Here is a 15724-nt window from a genome sequence, read left to right on the forward strand (position 1 = left end):
TAGAGCAGCTATGAGTTACTTACATGTGACAACTCAAATATACAGATCATAGTCACTGAAGGGTAGAGCTGCTATGAGTTACTTACATGTGACAACTCAAATATACAGATCATAGTCACTGAAGAGCAGAGCTGCTATGAGTTACTTACATGTGAACACTCAAATATACAGGTCATAGTCACTGAAGAGTAGAGCTGCTATGAGTTACTTACATGTGACAACTCAAATATACAGGTCATAGTCACTGAAGAGTAGAGCTGCTATGAGTTACTTACATGTGACAACTCAAATATACAGGTCATAGTCACTGAAGAGTAGAGCTGCTATGAGTTACTTACATGTGAACACTCAAATATACAGGTCATAGTCACTGAAGAGTAGAGCTGCTATGAGTTACTTACATGTGACAACTCAAATATACAGATCATAGTCACTGAAGAGTAGAGCTGCTATGAGTTACTTACATGTGACAACTCAAATATACAGGTCATAGTCACTGAAAAGTAGAGCTGCTATGAGTTACTTACATGTGACAACTCAAATATACAGGTCATAGTCACTGAAGAGTAGAGCTGCTATGAGTTACTTACATGTGACAACTCAAATATACAGGTCATAGTCACTGAAGAGTAGAGCTGCTATGAGTTACTTACATGTGACAACTCAAATATACAGGTCATAGTCACTGAAGAGTAGAGCTGCTATGAGTTACTTACATGTGAACACTCAAATATACAGGTCATAGTCACTGAAGAGTAGAGCTGCTATGAGTTACTTACATGTGACAACTCAAATATACAGGTCATAGTCACTGAAGAGTAGAGCTGCTATGAGTTACTTACATGTGACAACTCAAATATACAGGTCATAGTCACTGAAGAGTAGAGCTGCTATGAGTTACTTACATGTGACAACTCAAATATACAGGTCATAGTCACTGAAGAGTAGAGCTGCTATGAGTTACTTACATGTGACAACTCAAATATACAGGTCATAGTCACTGAAGAGTAGAGCTGCTATGAGTTACTTACATGTGAACACTCAAATATACAGGACATGCGCATAACGCCGAGTAAGACAAGGCAAAGCAGCTATTTTTAAAAACAGGTTGTTACATAAGTTAAAAAATTAGTGATTATAATAGTGATAAATTATATTAACTACTACAGCTATACAAAAAAAACTTGATTAAATTGTTCAAGTGTTAGCATATGGTTGTGGATGCTGCAAAAACTCGAGAATTTCAACCAATATTATAATTGTGGGTAGACAAGTAGCAAAGGCATTGTACCTGCCTATAACAGTAGAAAACTACTACGGTTAATACCTTGAACACACATAAAAAGTCGTGATTCCTATTTTTGATGGTGCTACATTTACTACTTAGATAGAAATCAAGTTTGGCCAACAACCTCAAGAAAGTTCAATTGGCTGCTTCCTACCTAGAAAATCAACAGATAGCGTAGAGAAAAGCAACAGATAAGCGCAGAGAAGAGCAACAGATACCTCAGAGAAAAGCAACGATAGATGATACCTTAGACATTACAAGTCGAGAAAGTGGAGGGCAGGTACCTTATATCATAAAAGTCGTAAGAGAGATTTGTGAGGGACGAGTCTTTTGCAATCGGTAAAGATAGACTTAGCTCCTCATCAGCAATAGAGTGACCATGTTCTGTTACACGTAAACCGTCCGAATGTTGAGCAGTGTAATCCAGTATTCCATTTAGGGAATGTGTAGCCTCCAATTCACCATAGTATGAGTTCCTGAAATGTTCATGTTACGCATCAACTGAGAGGTATGCATGAGTGAAACTAGATCAGCTCAGAGCCCTGAAGGAGATAGTTGCGCGACCAATGGAAGCGCATACGGAGGTTGCTAGTTTTTAAACAACCAGGCCACACCCACTATTTCTATATTATTTCCAATGGAGACCCCAACATTAACAAACAAAAACAACTCTCATTTGCAGCAGCTCTAAAATTCATTATTGTACCATACACTATTTGAAATAAGACACAACTTGCTAAAAAATACTGCCAAAGGTTTTATAGATTATGATACTATAACCCTTGTGTAGCTCAAGTTAAAGCACAAGTCTTACCCAAATTTGCATATGCCGGTAAGTAGGTCAAATTATAATAGGTTTTGCATCTGCAACCAGTTTTTGGTTTGTGTTTCTAGAAGAGTTATATGTGTTGATGTGTTATGTAAAACCCTAGGGGCGGCTGCAAAACAGTCAAAAGATATACCAACGATGTCTGGCAGCAATATCCATTTGAATACTGTGCCTTTCCTTAAACTATCTGCGTCATAAGGGCGCAGAGTACTTACACAGTGCATCCTCAAGTTACGATGATGACCCTATCATACGATTTTTTCACCCTCCGATGTAGAAGTCGCTGATTTGTCGCCCTGTCTATACAAAATATTTTTCGCCATACAAAATAAACAAAAGTTTCTTTCAAAATTCAAATTTGGGCGTCGATGTGCTGATTATATCGGAATGACAAATATGTCGATACACTACTCGCCGAAATACCTCTAAGAACGATTGAAAAGAATACGATGCTCGATCTCTCTCAGTTGGGCTTTATTCGTTATTAGATATAGTGAAAACGAAACCGGAAATAAATACGTGATGAAATTTTAGGGATGAAAAAGGTGAATTTCAGTAAGATACAGTAGTTGAAAATATATACTAAAACTTAGCTTTAAGTATATGTATTTGTTTAGTTAGCTAAATTCAACGTTCATTTTATACATATGCCTTAAAAGTAAGAACTCCTTATGACAAGTACTGCAGATATTACATTGTAACGTTACATTTCATTGCAGATCATACCGACTAAATACACTAAAATTACTGTAGGTAACTATAGTTACTAAGGTTAACATATGATGTTGTTACTAATCCCACGACCAAACGAGCGGATGCGAAGTTTGGGAGTTTTTTATGATAAATCCATGTGCACACAACTTACGAAAATTATTCATCAACAATGAGTCGAACCCTTGTCTAGAAATTTCATCAACAAATTTAACCATCGTTTTGTAGATTAGTTAAAGTATAATAATGATACAAAACACATATAGGCCTATTTAAATATGTTACCTAGTCTTTGTAAATTATCGAAATTCTCTAAAAACTTACCCATCTGATCGGACTATACACAAATGAACAGATTTATTTGGACGAAAATCGTCACAAAACGCTTGAAAAGCTTGGTTTAATAAAAGTTAAGACCGGAAATTGAAACGCCGGGCGACAGATAATAGAACGATTAAATCGTGCGCATTTCGCGAAAAAATAACGTGCACATTTCACCAGTCTATGGCATTGTCGACAGTTTCTGTAATTAATGTAGAAGTACTGAAATCGTTTCATTTTTGCCGATTTCAAATTGACATTTTAGACACTTGAGTGCTTAGGTATTCTAACTGATGTCCAACGCAGTGTAAGTAAAGGAAATGACGATATTTTTTCTAACGATTCTTATGTGATTATTACGATATTTAATTATAAGTTTGGATGACTACAGAACAATGACTACGTAGTAAAAGATTTTCTAAAAATTAATATAAATATCCCAACTTCTTGATATCGCTAACTATGACGTTTTTAAATGTAAACAAAATTGTGCAAAAGTTTTATATTATTACTATATTAATAATATTGATTATTTTAATAATATCAGTGCATTTTACTTCTAATATTGGCCAATATAGCATTTCTCCTATTGCAGGGGGAGAGATATAAACATAATATTTTCCTTTCATTATTGCTGTTTGTTGTATATAATAACACCCACACCCAGTACATTGCAGCTACCATTGCAGTTATCCTATTGCACAGCAGTGCCATTTGAATGCTAATATTGCATTTCTCAATCATCAGTACCCTTTCTTTTTTGTATATAAAATTTTGAAGATTTTTACAAAGTGGTGGTTGCATCAGATATTTACAATCAGTTTCTATATGAAATTTTCACCTTATGATGCCAACACTGGAACCTTGTGATGCCAACACTGGAACCTTATGATGCCAACACTAGAACCTTATGACGCCAACACTGGAACCTTATGACGCCAACACTGGAACCTTATGACGCCAACAATGGAACCTTATGATGCCAACACTGGAACCTTATGACGCCAATACTGTAACCTTACGACGCCAACACTGGAACCTTATGATGCCAACGCTGGAACCCTATGATGCCAACACTGGAAGCTTTTGATGCCAACACTAGAACCTTATGACGCCAATACTAGAACCTTATGACGCCAATGCTAGAACCATTGAATTTAAAACCTCTGGAATGGCAAGAGTTCATTCGCGAGTACGGAAATCCGGCCGACGCCATTTTCAGTTACTGTTGAAGTAAATTTCATTTTGTTCAATGTGAGAAAGAAATCTAATTTCAGATTTACCAGCTATGGAAGATCACGAATACACCGCTAAATCAAAGGAACAGACTACTGATATTACTACTAATAATTTATGTAAGAGAGAGAAGGGTGTAGGTGCACAGTGCTATTGCTATTCCACGAACTGCAAAAACCGCAAGAATGGACTTTCAAAGGAAAGGGCATGACATTTCACAAGTGAGTCACTTTTACTGCTAGTTCTATTACTATTGCTAAAGTCTACGACTACTACTAGTTGTGCTACTACTAGTTAGTACTGCCACTAGTTAGTTCTACTACACTAGTTACTGGGTGAGTGAAAGTCGATCAGTGTCACTACTGAGTACGAGTTTGACTGTATTTTGTCGGTGATTAGATAAATTTATAAGCTAGTGAGTGAAATTTTTTTCCTTCAGAACAAAGGTTTTTTTATTATTTAAACTTGGAATTTTTTTATATTAATATTTTTGAACTACAAACCATGAGGTTATTTCTAAATATGTATATTTGAAAAAAATGTTTGTAGTGCCTATAATATTATTTATTGTTGTACCTGGATATAGCTAGCAGTAAGGAAATAAGAGTAATAATACTATCGTTATTATTACTGTTGCTAACTAACTACTAGAGTTTCATTTTAATTTTTAGATTTCCAAACAAAGCAACAGAACTCTCGTTATTTACAATGGTATCGCAACCGCAGAAGAGTGAGTAAGCCTGATCCTTGGGCACTTATCTGCAACGAACATTTCAATGATCCATTTTTTGACAACAGGTTAAAACGTTCGACTGAAGTCATTTAAAGGTAATATTTTTCAATGTTGAATGATGCTTTTCAATGATTGAATTTAAAACCATATTGTCAAGCACAGTGCTGCAAGGTTGTTCAACTTAAGTAGTTTAACCAAACTGTAATGACTACGTCAGATAAATAAACAGATTCCAATCTACAGCGGCTTTTTGTTTTTGAGCTTTTAAGAGCTTGTAATCACATTTCCACATATTTGGCACCTACAACACAACAGAGTAACACATGGTGAATCTTTTGATACCAAATAACTGTAATGTGAATTTTGTTGCTAGTCAACCATTAAACTTTATGCCTAAGATGGGTGTTAATGACTTCCAGTGAAAATTGCCACATTTTTACATAGCGATAAGGTAGCATTTTGAGCTGTTTTATTTTCACTCATTTTATTAGTTGTATTGTTGTATATTAAGGGTACTATATTTATGTGAATAAGACAATCATTTTTGTTGATTTTATGTAATTGTTATAATTGATGCTTTTGTTTAGGTGGTTGGAATAATAATCCTACTGTTACTCAGTTTAAGGCTACCTTTCGCAAACTTATTAGCAAATGTGATGCAAAATCAGACGCTGGTAAGACAGGTAATGTTACTGCTCAAAACGAGATTCTCATCATACAGGCTACTCCAGAAGTTGATCAGTTTGTGGAACTCAATGATTTCAGATGTCAAATTTCTGTTATAGGTAACAGTATAGTCTATATAGCTGGCTACATTGTGCAAAAGCTAACAAAAGTGCTGTCGTGACATTGGTCGTCAGTCGCTGGTGACCACTAAGTCAAGTATCCAGTACCGACATCTCTATACTTTACTCGAGCTACAAAACAATGGAGGATTGGTGCGTCCATCAGACGATGTCACCAGGATCCTGCTAGTTGCAGATCAATACTTTCGTATTAATTCAAAGCCAGATCCACTCCATTGTGTGGTGTTTTTATCAGTAGTGTAAGATCTAGTCATGTGTTATGCCTTGGGAAACACCTTACGAATACGGCAGATGGCATATCCAACCACTGCATTGATGAAAAACCTTATTCAGTCGTTTTATGATCTCCGACAGCATCATGCTAAAATCCTAAACTCAAACTGCAAGGTGCATCTTTGTGGCATACAATACTAAAGTAGTACTTTTTAAAGACCAGTAACAATGTAATCACCGTAATATTCATCTGCAGCTGTTGTTGTGATGTTATTCCTAATCTGATTTAGTTCTAAGAAACTCTGATGCACCTTGGCTCAATATCCAGTGCTATACAAATCTCCTTTTACACAGTTTCTGTAGCGTGTATATATAAGTTTAATCATCTGATTACACTAATTCCTGCATTTCCTTGTTTGCATTATTTTGATTATCCTCTATTACAACTGTTTTTAATTTCTGTTTAGTTGTTGCAGTAGTTCATTCCATCTTTCACAGATGCTGTATTATACATATCATACATTCATAAGCTATTATCACTTAAATCTTGAAAACAGTTTCTGTTTTGGCAGCATACCTATGTGTTGTTTTTATCGGAATACTTCATGTGCTAAGTTTGTCCTTATGCATTTATGCAATATAAATTTTAATATAATGGAACAGTTGTTATTTGCCAGAATATTTCCTTTTTGGGTTTATACATCTGTAATACAACAGTTTCTATGAACAACATGGTCCACAAAAATCTATTTTACATCTACTTATCATTTGATATATCCCACTCCATCTTTTATAAATAGGTTTTCTTTTATCAGGGCACTCTAAACGTTGTGTAGGAGGAGTTTTCATTAACACCCAGCTGGAAAATAACTATTCATTATGTACATTTCTGTCATTTTTCACCGGTTGTTTACAAACGGAACTAGCATTCGATTAGCTCTCCAATATGGCGCATACATTACGTATTATTATCAACGTAAAAGTCACGTGATTGCCATTCCAGGGGTTTTAAGTTCAATGGCTAGAACCTTATGACGCCAACGCTGGAACGAATTGAAAACGTATGGTGAGAGTCCACTGTATTAGCTCAAGCAAAAGCACAGTAGCGGTTGCAGTTTAAAGGTTGACTTGCAACAAAATTCACATTACAGTTATTTGGTAACAAAATAATCACCATGTCTGACTTTGCTGTGTTGTAGGTGCCTACAAATGTGGAAATGTGATTACAAGCTCTTAAAAGCTCAAAAACGAAAAGCCGCCGTAGATCGGAATCTCTTTACTTCTCTGACATTGTCATGAAATTTGGTTATCGTCTTGTCACGTGATGTTCTCATGTGAATTAAAAGGGCAATATAAAACTTATCGTAGCAATAGTTTATGACAAACACTTCGGGTTTTACCGAAGAGCCCACATCAAATATAGCTGCTCGCTACTTTACAGTTTTGTTTCGGTTTGGTCTAATCGGCAAGTCGTAATCTGATCATGTGACTAAATACTTCGCAAATAATTTCTGCAGCACTTTTCGATTATCACAAATGACCAACAGGCTCGTCATGATTATCAGACAATGATAGGTACTCCTTCAAACTAAGGCTAAAAAATTAAATGAATTTGTGCAGTAAGTTATAAGATATCACTGCTAAAAGTGACAGCATTGAAATGACGATAATATAGACGCGTAAGAACAATAGACATGGTTTTATTGAATGCGTGAAGTATATTTGTGAAATATTTCGATGAATAATGTTGCATGAAAGTGTAAACAGAAACCATCTAACACAGCTATGTCACATTTGAGCCGTTTTGGAAAGAGAATCCAAACTACGGCGGTCTCGTGTGGCTGCGATTAACTGCTCGTTTTTGAGCTTTTAAAAGCTTGTAATCACATTTCTGTTGTATAATCGGGTGGATGGGCCTCGGGCTATGCTGATATAAGAGGTCATGGTAGTTACAGGTAGTTGCGAGAGGAGTAGATAAGCGTGGGGAGAACCAGACCGGGGCCTTCTTCACTTCAATCACGTGTAAGTGTTATATTTATACAACATGGCGCAGTTGACGAAGCTCTAATTTTTTTTATTTGTGTGCTATCATTAGCGATAATTTTCTGATTACGGGTTAAGTTTAACAATTGATTAGACCCGTTCACGGACGTGCAGGTGAGGTGACGTGAGGTAGGGTTGTATTGTGAGGCGTTGTAGCGGTGAAGCATCGGTGTTGGAGAGGTGTAGATATTTATTAAGTGTTCGGAAGTGAGAATTACATGTACATTAAATTTATACAAGTGGGGTAGAGTAAATTTGTGGCGAGAAATAAAACGTATTGTGTTGAGATGGAGAGTAGTTTTCTGAAGCTGGTGTTCGGTGAGCACGGTGATGGCTCGTGGGAAAGATTTATGGAAGATATGAATTTGTCTATCGAGAGTGCTGTCGAGAGGAGAGGTTATGTAGCTGATGAAGATGGCAACAGAGTGCCTATTATGAGAGGTAGGGCTAGGTTAGTGCCACTATTGAGAGCTATTGGGCACAGCGGTAGAGAAGTATCGAGGGGTGCAGGGTTTAACGTAAAAGGTGCAAATTCAACTTATGAAGAGGCAGTGGACATTTTGCAGGAATATTATGGCAGACAGGAGAGCATGTTTGTGAAGGGTCATAAGTTTTTGATGGCTAGACAGGCACTTGGTGAAAGTGATAGAAAGTTCTTGCTACAAGTTGAGAGTTTAAGCAGATATGCTGAGGTAGCAAAAAATTCTGATAGAGTAAGGTTTGCTCTTATAATGGCAGTAAACGGGTTGAGAGATAGAGAAGTAGAGACTTGATGAAGAATGGCAATTTGACATGGGTGATGTTGAATGAGGCATTGAGGGCTTGTGAGATAGCGAATCATTCAGACAGGTTCGTGAAAGCAGATAGTAGCGGAAGCGATTTAAAATGTGAAATTAAAAAAGAGGTACCAAGGGTATCAGAGTGCGAAAGTCGTGCGCAGTACCGGAGTGGTGGTAGAGATAGAAGCTACGATTCAGCGGGTAGATCTTCCCCTAGAGGAAGCCCTAGGAATAGTAAAAAGTATCATGGGAACAGTAGTGAGTAATCAGCAGTAAGTAGTAATCAGCAGTAAGTAGTAATCAGCAGTAAGTAGTAATCAGCAGTAAGTAGTAATCAGCAGTAAGTAGTAATCAGCAGTAAGTAGTAATCAGCTGTAAGTAGTAATCAGCTGTAAGTAGTAATCAGCTGTAAGTAGTAATCAGCAGTAAGTAGTAATCAGCAGTAAGTAGTAATCAGCAGTAAGTAGTAATCAGCTGTAAGTAGTAATCAGCAGTAAGTAGTAATCAGCTGTAAGTAGTAATCAGCAGTAAGTAGTAATCAGCAGTAAGTAGTAATCAGCAGTAAGTAGTAATCAGCAGTAAGTAGTAATCAGCAGTAAGTAGTAATCAGCAGTAAGTAGTAATCAGCAGTAAGTAGTAATCAGCTGTAAGTAGTAATCAGCTGTAAGTAGTAATCAGCAGTAAGTAGTAATCAGCAGTAAGTAGTAATCAGCAGTAAGTAGTAATCAGCTGTAAGTAGTAATCAGCTGTAAGTAGTAATCAGCAGTAAGTAGTAATCAGCTGTAAGTAGTAATCAGCTGTAAGTAGTAATCAGCAGTAAGTAGTAATCAGCAGTAAGTAGTAATCAGCTGTAAGTAGTAATCAGCAGTAAGTAGTAATCAGCTGTAAGTAGTAATCAGCTGTAAGTAGTAATCAGCAGTAAGTAGTAATCAGCAGTAAGTAGTAATCAGCAGTAAGTAGTAATCAGCTGTAAGTAGTAATCAGCTGTAAGTAGTAATCAGCAGTAAGTAGTAATCAGCTGTAAGTAGTAATCAGCTGTAAGTAGTAATCAGCAGTAAGTAGTAATCAGCAGTAAGTAGTAATCAGCTGTAAGTAGTAATCAGCAGTAAGTAGTAATCAGCGGTAAGTAGTAATCAGCTGTAAGTAGTAATCAGTTGTAAGTAGTAATCAGCAGTAAGTAGTAATTAGCTGTAAGTAGTAATCAGCTGTAAGTAGTAATCAGCAGTAAGTAGTAATCAGCAGTAAGTAGTAATCAGCTGTAAGTAGTAATCAGCTGTAAGTAGTAATCAGCAGTAAGTAGTAATCAGCAGTAAGTAGTAATCAGCTGTAAGTAGTAATCAGCTGTAAGTAGTAATCATGTAAATTATATCTTGTATCAATCAATAGTGCATCGTATCTTCTCTCTAATGGTGTATGAAACATCAAACAACTTTAGAGCTACTGCAAATGGAAGTTATGTTTGTTTGTTACAAGTTATGGTCTCTCCATCGGATTATGTAAAAATAGTGGGAATGGCTTGTTTGTTGGAAACTAGCAAATGTTTCCTGTCTTGGCAAGGCAACTGTCTCTGATAAGACATTGGGTCAGCTAATCAGAGGTATGCATTAATCATGCTGGGTGAGCTAGCCAGAGGTATACGTTAGTCATGATGGGTGAGCTAGCCAGAGGCATGAGTTACGGTGTGTCCCATGCAAAAACAGCAGTGTGGGATTAGCACACGACTACATATACTTTGGCTCAACATAAATCACAATTCGAAAGGTTACGTTATATTAGTTATTTTCAATTTTATAAAATTTAAAATGTTTTAATATAATTCATTAACCAAGTATTTCCTGTAACAAAATCACTGGAAAGTGCAAAACTATCTACACAGACCGAATAGCACATTTGCGAGCTAGGTTTCAATTCTAAAGTAACATAACTTTTCGACACACATATATATATACATGTATGTGACAGGGCATTTCTGGTTTCACCACTGCTGAACATGCATTGAACGGCTCTCATGTAAATGCTGCTTGCAATCTGAAGAAACCATAGACCTATTAACTACACTATACACTAGTTATTAACTATACTATAGTTAAAAGGTCTATGGAAGAAACAGAACATGGTACAACAATATATTAATCAGAAAAATAGCATAACATGTGAGTAAATGTCACATCATAGTAGCTAGTACCATTACCTGTCCAAGTGAAGAACTGAAAGGCTGATACGAGAGAAAGCAGCAGCTAAAATTGCTTCACAGAGACCTAAAAATCAAGAACTTGTGGTGAGTAAATTAAACATGGTAGTATTTCAAAAAGGCCGCCATCTCTTCAAGAAACCTTAAAGGTTGACTTGCAACAAAATTCAAAATACCGTTATTTGATATGAAAAGATTCACCATGTCTTACTCTGTTGTGTTGTAGGTGCAAAATATGTGGAAAGGTGATTACAAGCTCTTTAGGGCTCAAAAACGAACAGAAAATCACAGCCACACGAGACCGCCGTAGGTTGGATTCCTTTTCAAAAACGGCTCAAATGTGATGCAGTTATGAGAGATGGTTTCTGTTTACACTTTCTTGCAACCTTATTCGCCGAAATATTTTCACAAATATACTTCACGCATTCAATAAAACTATGTCTATTGTTCTTACGTGTCTATTTCATCGCCATAGTAATGCTGACATTTTAGCAGTGATATCTTATAACTTACCGTAAAAATTCGTTTAATTTTTTAGCTTTAGTTTGAAGGAGTACCTATCATTGTCTGATAATCATGAGGAGCCTGTTGGTCACCTGTAATAATCGAAAAGTGCTGCAGAAATTTTTTGTGAAGTATTAGGTCACATGATCAGATTACGACTTGACGATTGAATAATGCCGAAACAAAACTATAAAGTAGCGAGCATCTATATTTGATACGGGGTCTTCGGTAAAACCCGAAGTGTTTGCCATAGACTAGTACTACGATAAGTTTTATATTGAGCTTTGTATTGGCCTTTCAATTCACCTGAGAACATACGTGACAAGACGATAACCAAATTTCGTGGTTACGTCATCGAAATAAAGAGATTCCAATCTACGGCGGCTTTTCGTTTTTGAGCTTTTCAGAGCTTGTAATCACATTTCCACATATTTGGCACCTACAACACAACAGAGTAAGACATGGTGAATCTTTTGATACCAAACAACTGTAATGAGAATTTTGCTGCAAGTCCACCTTTAACAATCCTTAATGACTATCCTGATGATACTTAACCCTTTCGCAAGTATATTAATTAATTAAACCTTTGTGTACAGAGTGAATATATTTGCAAAACGACTAGCAATTTGTACATAGGGATACATAAAACGTCATAACTTTTTTATTTACAGGAATAACTACATGAAATTTAAAATACATGTAACTCACACACATAGAAGTCACTACATTTAATATTTCTTGAAGCAGTCAGCTTTGCATAACCCCACCGTCGTCGTGGATCATGACCGTCGGCATGTTCAGATTCATCACTATCGCTACCGGTTTCTGACTCTACATCGAAATCATTGGCATCAATATCGCTTTTACTGGAACAAGATTCATCAGTTTCAACCACATAATCAGCAATATCTTCCTTGTAGTTGGTTCTAGTAGCAATTTTTTGACGCAGTCGTTCGTTTGACTTGCCATTGTTTCGTTTCGATAGTATTTTTTAGGCGTAGTAGTAGTTCGCGAAAGAAGATGTTTCGGTGGTAGTTGATCGCCGTAATGACCATAAGAACTTAGTTCTTCCGTTAGGTTTGAATGATTATTATAGCGAACACAATAATATTATGTTTAGTAATATAAAGCTGAAAGAATATTTGAAGAACCAAACAAAAATAGCCAATAACAAAACGGCTGAAGAATAACGGCTTTTGAGATTTCCCAAACAACATAAATGTCTCTTTGCTCAAAACTCCGGAGGATATTAATGTCGCATCGCTTACGAAAGGGTTAAGTATACAGGAAATTCCAACATGAACATATCGGGCTCCGCACAGATGAAATAGATTATTATTTCTCAAACTATTTGTTAACCCGAAGCATCCTTCAGTAACATCGGTGTGAATAGTCACAACAAATAACTACACTATGCCTCGGCAAACCATTCCCTCATTGTGTGTAGCCAGGCCTTTATAGGTTTTGCCTGCATGATGATCACCCTTAATAAGCATAACTTTTAGATTATATCTCACAAGGGTTAACCTGCAGATTGCCGATCAGATGTTATAATTCAGCAATACATGTACATATAATAAAGTGAAACCTATTCTGCTAATATTATAAGGAGTCGTCTTCACATTATTATCTGCATCAGTGATCTTCTTAATCACCATGGATTTTTTAGTTCTTCCTAAACACCATAATTTTTCAATTGAATAGCTGGCGCCAACTGTTAACATCTAGGGCTTATACCCAAACTTTTTATATAATTATCAAGCCCCAGGCTCCCAGCAATGGCTGCAAGTACCACGTTTTGCTGGAGATAATCTTATGCATACTATCATCATTTATAAGAGCTAGCTTTATGCCAGGATATTCAATATTTTTGGAGCTAGAACCGGGACACTATACCCATTCAACTGTAGTCAACATTGCACCCTCTATTATCATACTGAATCTTAACTTGTCTATGGTCGTTGCATACATTAACAATTGTAAGTCACATCGACATATTCATTTTTCGCCATTGTACATTGTAAATGCTAAAATGATTATTGAATTTCGCTTGTAATACTCAACTAATAATACTTGTAATACTACTACCAAATTTAATGTTCTTGTAATACTCAACTAATAATACTTGTAATACTACTACCAAATTTAATGTTTTTGTAATACTCAACTAATAATACTTGTAATACTACTACCAAATTTAATGTTCTTGTAATACTCAACTAATAATACTTGTAATACTAGTACCAAATTTAATGTTTTTGTAATACTCAACTGTAATGGACAACCTCAATTTTGAAATTTGTTTTATAATTTTGTGGCTCATGATTTTATTAGATCTATAGAATTTACATTTGCCATTTTGCTTGCATTATATATAGTTATTTTGAGTTATATGTCATTATTTTGTGGTGCACACATGTTTTGCTCCTTCCATTTTGTTCACTTTTTAGCCCATAATTGATACTTTATGCAACACGTTGTTCATGATTTCACTGGCACTATTGTTATAATGCTTCAATTCACTAGTCCTTTCACTAGTCAATTACATGGTACAATCAATAAACTGTAGCCAAAAAAGGTTAAGAATGAACAGACTGACGTACCTATAACAGATATGACTTCCAGATTAAATCTCATTAAGTCTAGCCTGTAAATGTCTTGTGCATTTCGAAATTAATATGCTTTTGTTTCTGTGAGCTTATGATAACGTCTCAACCTTGCTGTCAATTTATGTCATGACAAATTTTAGAAAAAAGCGGCACTCTGCCTTTAAAATGTATATTAATAGAATAAAAGAATTAAATTAACCATTGAGTCGGTTCGGAAGAAGTACCATGACAAAAATTTTCAATTATGCATGCAAACCTTAATGTATTCTCAATCTTAATATCTTTCTTTGATAGCAAATTGCCGCTCAATTGTTGGTGTACGCAATCGCAATTAAGTGGAACCTCAATATACAAGTTGAATTCGTTGTGAATCAAGGTCGTAAACTAATCTAGTCATATGACCATCAAATTAATTTTATTCAAATGGAATTTATGCAGCCACAGTCTGAAAAGAATATAAAATCTTTGTAAAGTATAAAATAGTTTTTAAATAACTTATACTTGTTACCAGTACATTTTGTGTATTACACATAAATGGTAATAGCAAATTTGAGTATATAAAGAAAAAATCTTATTTAGCTTTTTTACCTTAGCAACAGATTAATGTGGCCAACAATTTTAGAGTGTGGCTGAGGAAAAGGTTTTTCACAACCATAAATTGAATTTTCATTTTTTTGACAACAATAACAATTGGGATGAATTCTCTATTGCATAAACAAAGGAGTTTGTGTATTTTACAAAAACAATAAGAAACAATTTTATCAATCTGTTTAAAGATGGTATAAATTGCGGAAGTACTTAGATCAACCTGCCTTGCATGTTCACTGAACCTCGTACATCAAACTTTTTTCTCAATTATCTTAGCTATATTTTTATCGAAATTTTTTTTCACACCCTTGTCTTATGTGCTAGCTGCTTTTATGGTAAAAACTGACAGCTGAATCTCTCAGTTACCCTATTGAAAAAAGCTAAATTATTTTAGACAGATATAAGACTACCTTCACTCTTATTCTTTATTACTTCTATACACTTATACTACTCTCACAATTAGTTTACGCTATAAATATAATTTAATAATAAATAATAATAATAAATATAATATAATATAATTTATAAATATGTCTCGGTCACAGAAACCATGGTCAAGTCGCAAATCACGAAGTTGAGTTATCCGACTTTGAAATTGAACCAACTGAATTTATAATGTTGGTAACAATTTTTGTAAAACGTGCATCTGGACCAATCAAAGAGTGGTCTTTCTGAATCTGAAATCAGTTTAGCCAATAGAAATCTTTAACCCTAAAAAATCCTTAAAACCATTGCTATGCTAAACAGGAAGTACTGAAAAATGGCGTCTGATAAATATAATCAATTCTTTTTGCCGATTTTAAAGAAAACCCTGACATTTTGGACACTTACAATGAGTACTTGGGTATTCCAACTGATGTCAAAAGCAGTGAA

The 15724-nt window shown here is 35.4% G+C and overlaps 1 protein-coding gene across 1 annotated transcript in view; it reads right to left on the bottom strand.

Annotated features, from left to right (window-relative positions):
• LOC137406011 (rab proteins geranylgeranyltransferase component A 2-like) overlaps positions 1-15724 on the bottom strand; it is an 89335-nt gene that overhangs the window by 66648 nt on the left and 6963 nt on the right. Inside the window, exons 2-3 of the mRNA XM_068092514.1 lie at positions 11151-11217; positions 1573-1764 (exon numbers count right to left, since the gene is read on the bottom strand). Of these exons, the coding sequence (XP_067948615.1) occupies positions 1573-1764; positions 11151-11217 (259 nt within the window). The remainder of the gene's footprint in view (positions 1-1572; positions 1765-11150; positions 11218-15724) is intronic.

This window comes from Watersipora subatra, chromosome 10, assembly GCF_963576615.1.
Source record: "Watersipora subatra chromosome 10, tzWatSuba1.1, whole genome shotgun sequence".
Taxonomy (NCBI): Eukaryota; Metazoa; Bryozoa; class Gymnolaemata; order Cheilostomatida; family Watersiporidae; genus Watersipora; species Watersipora subatra.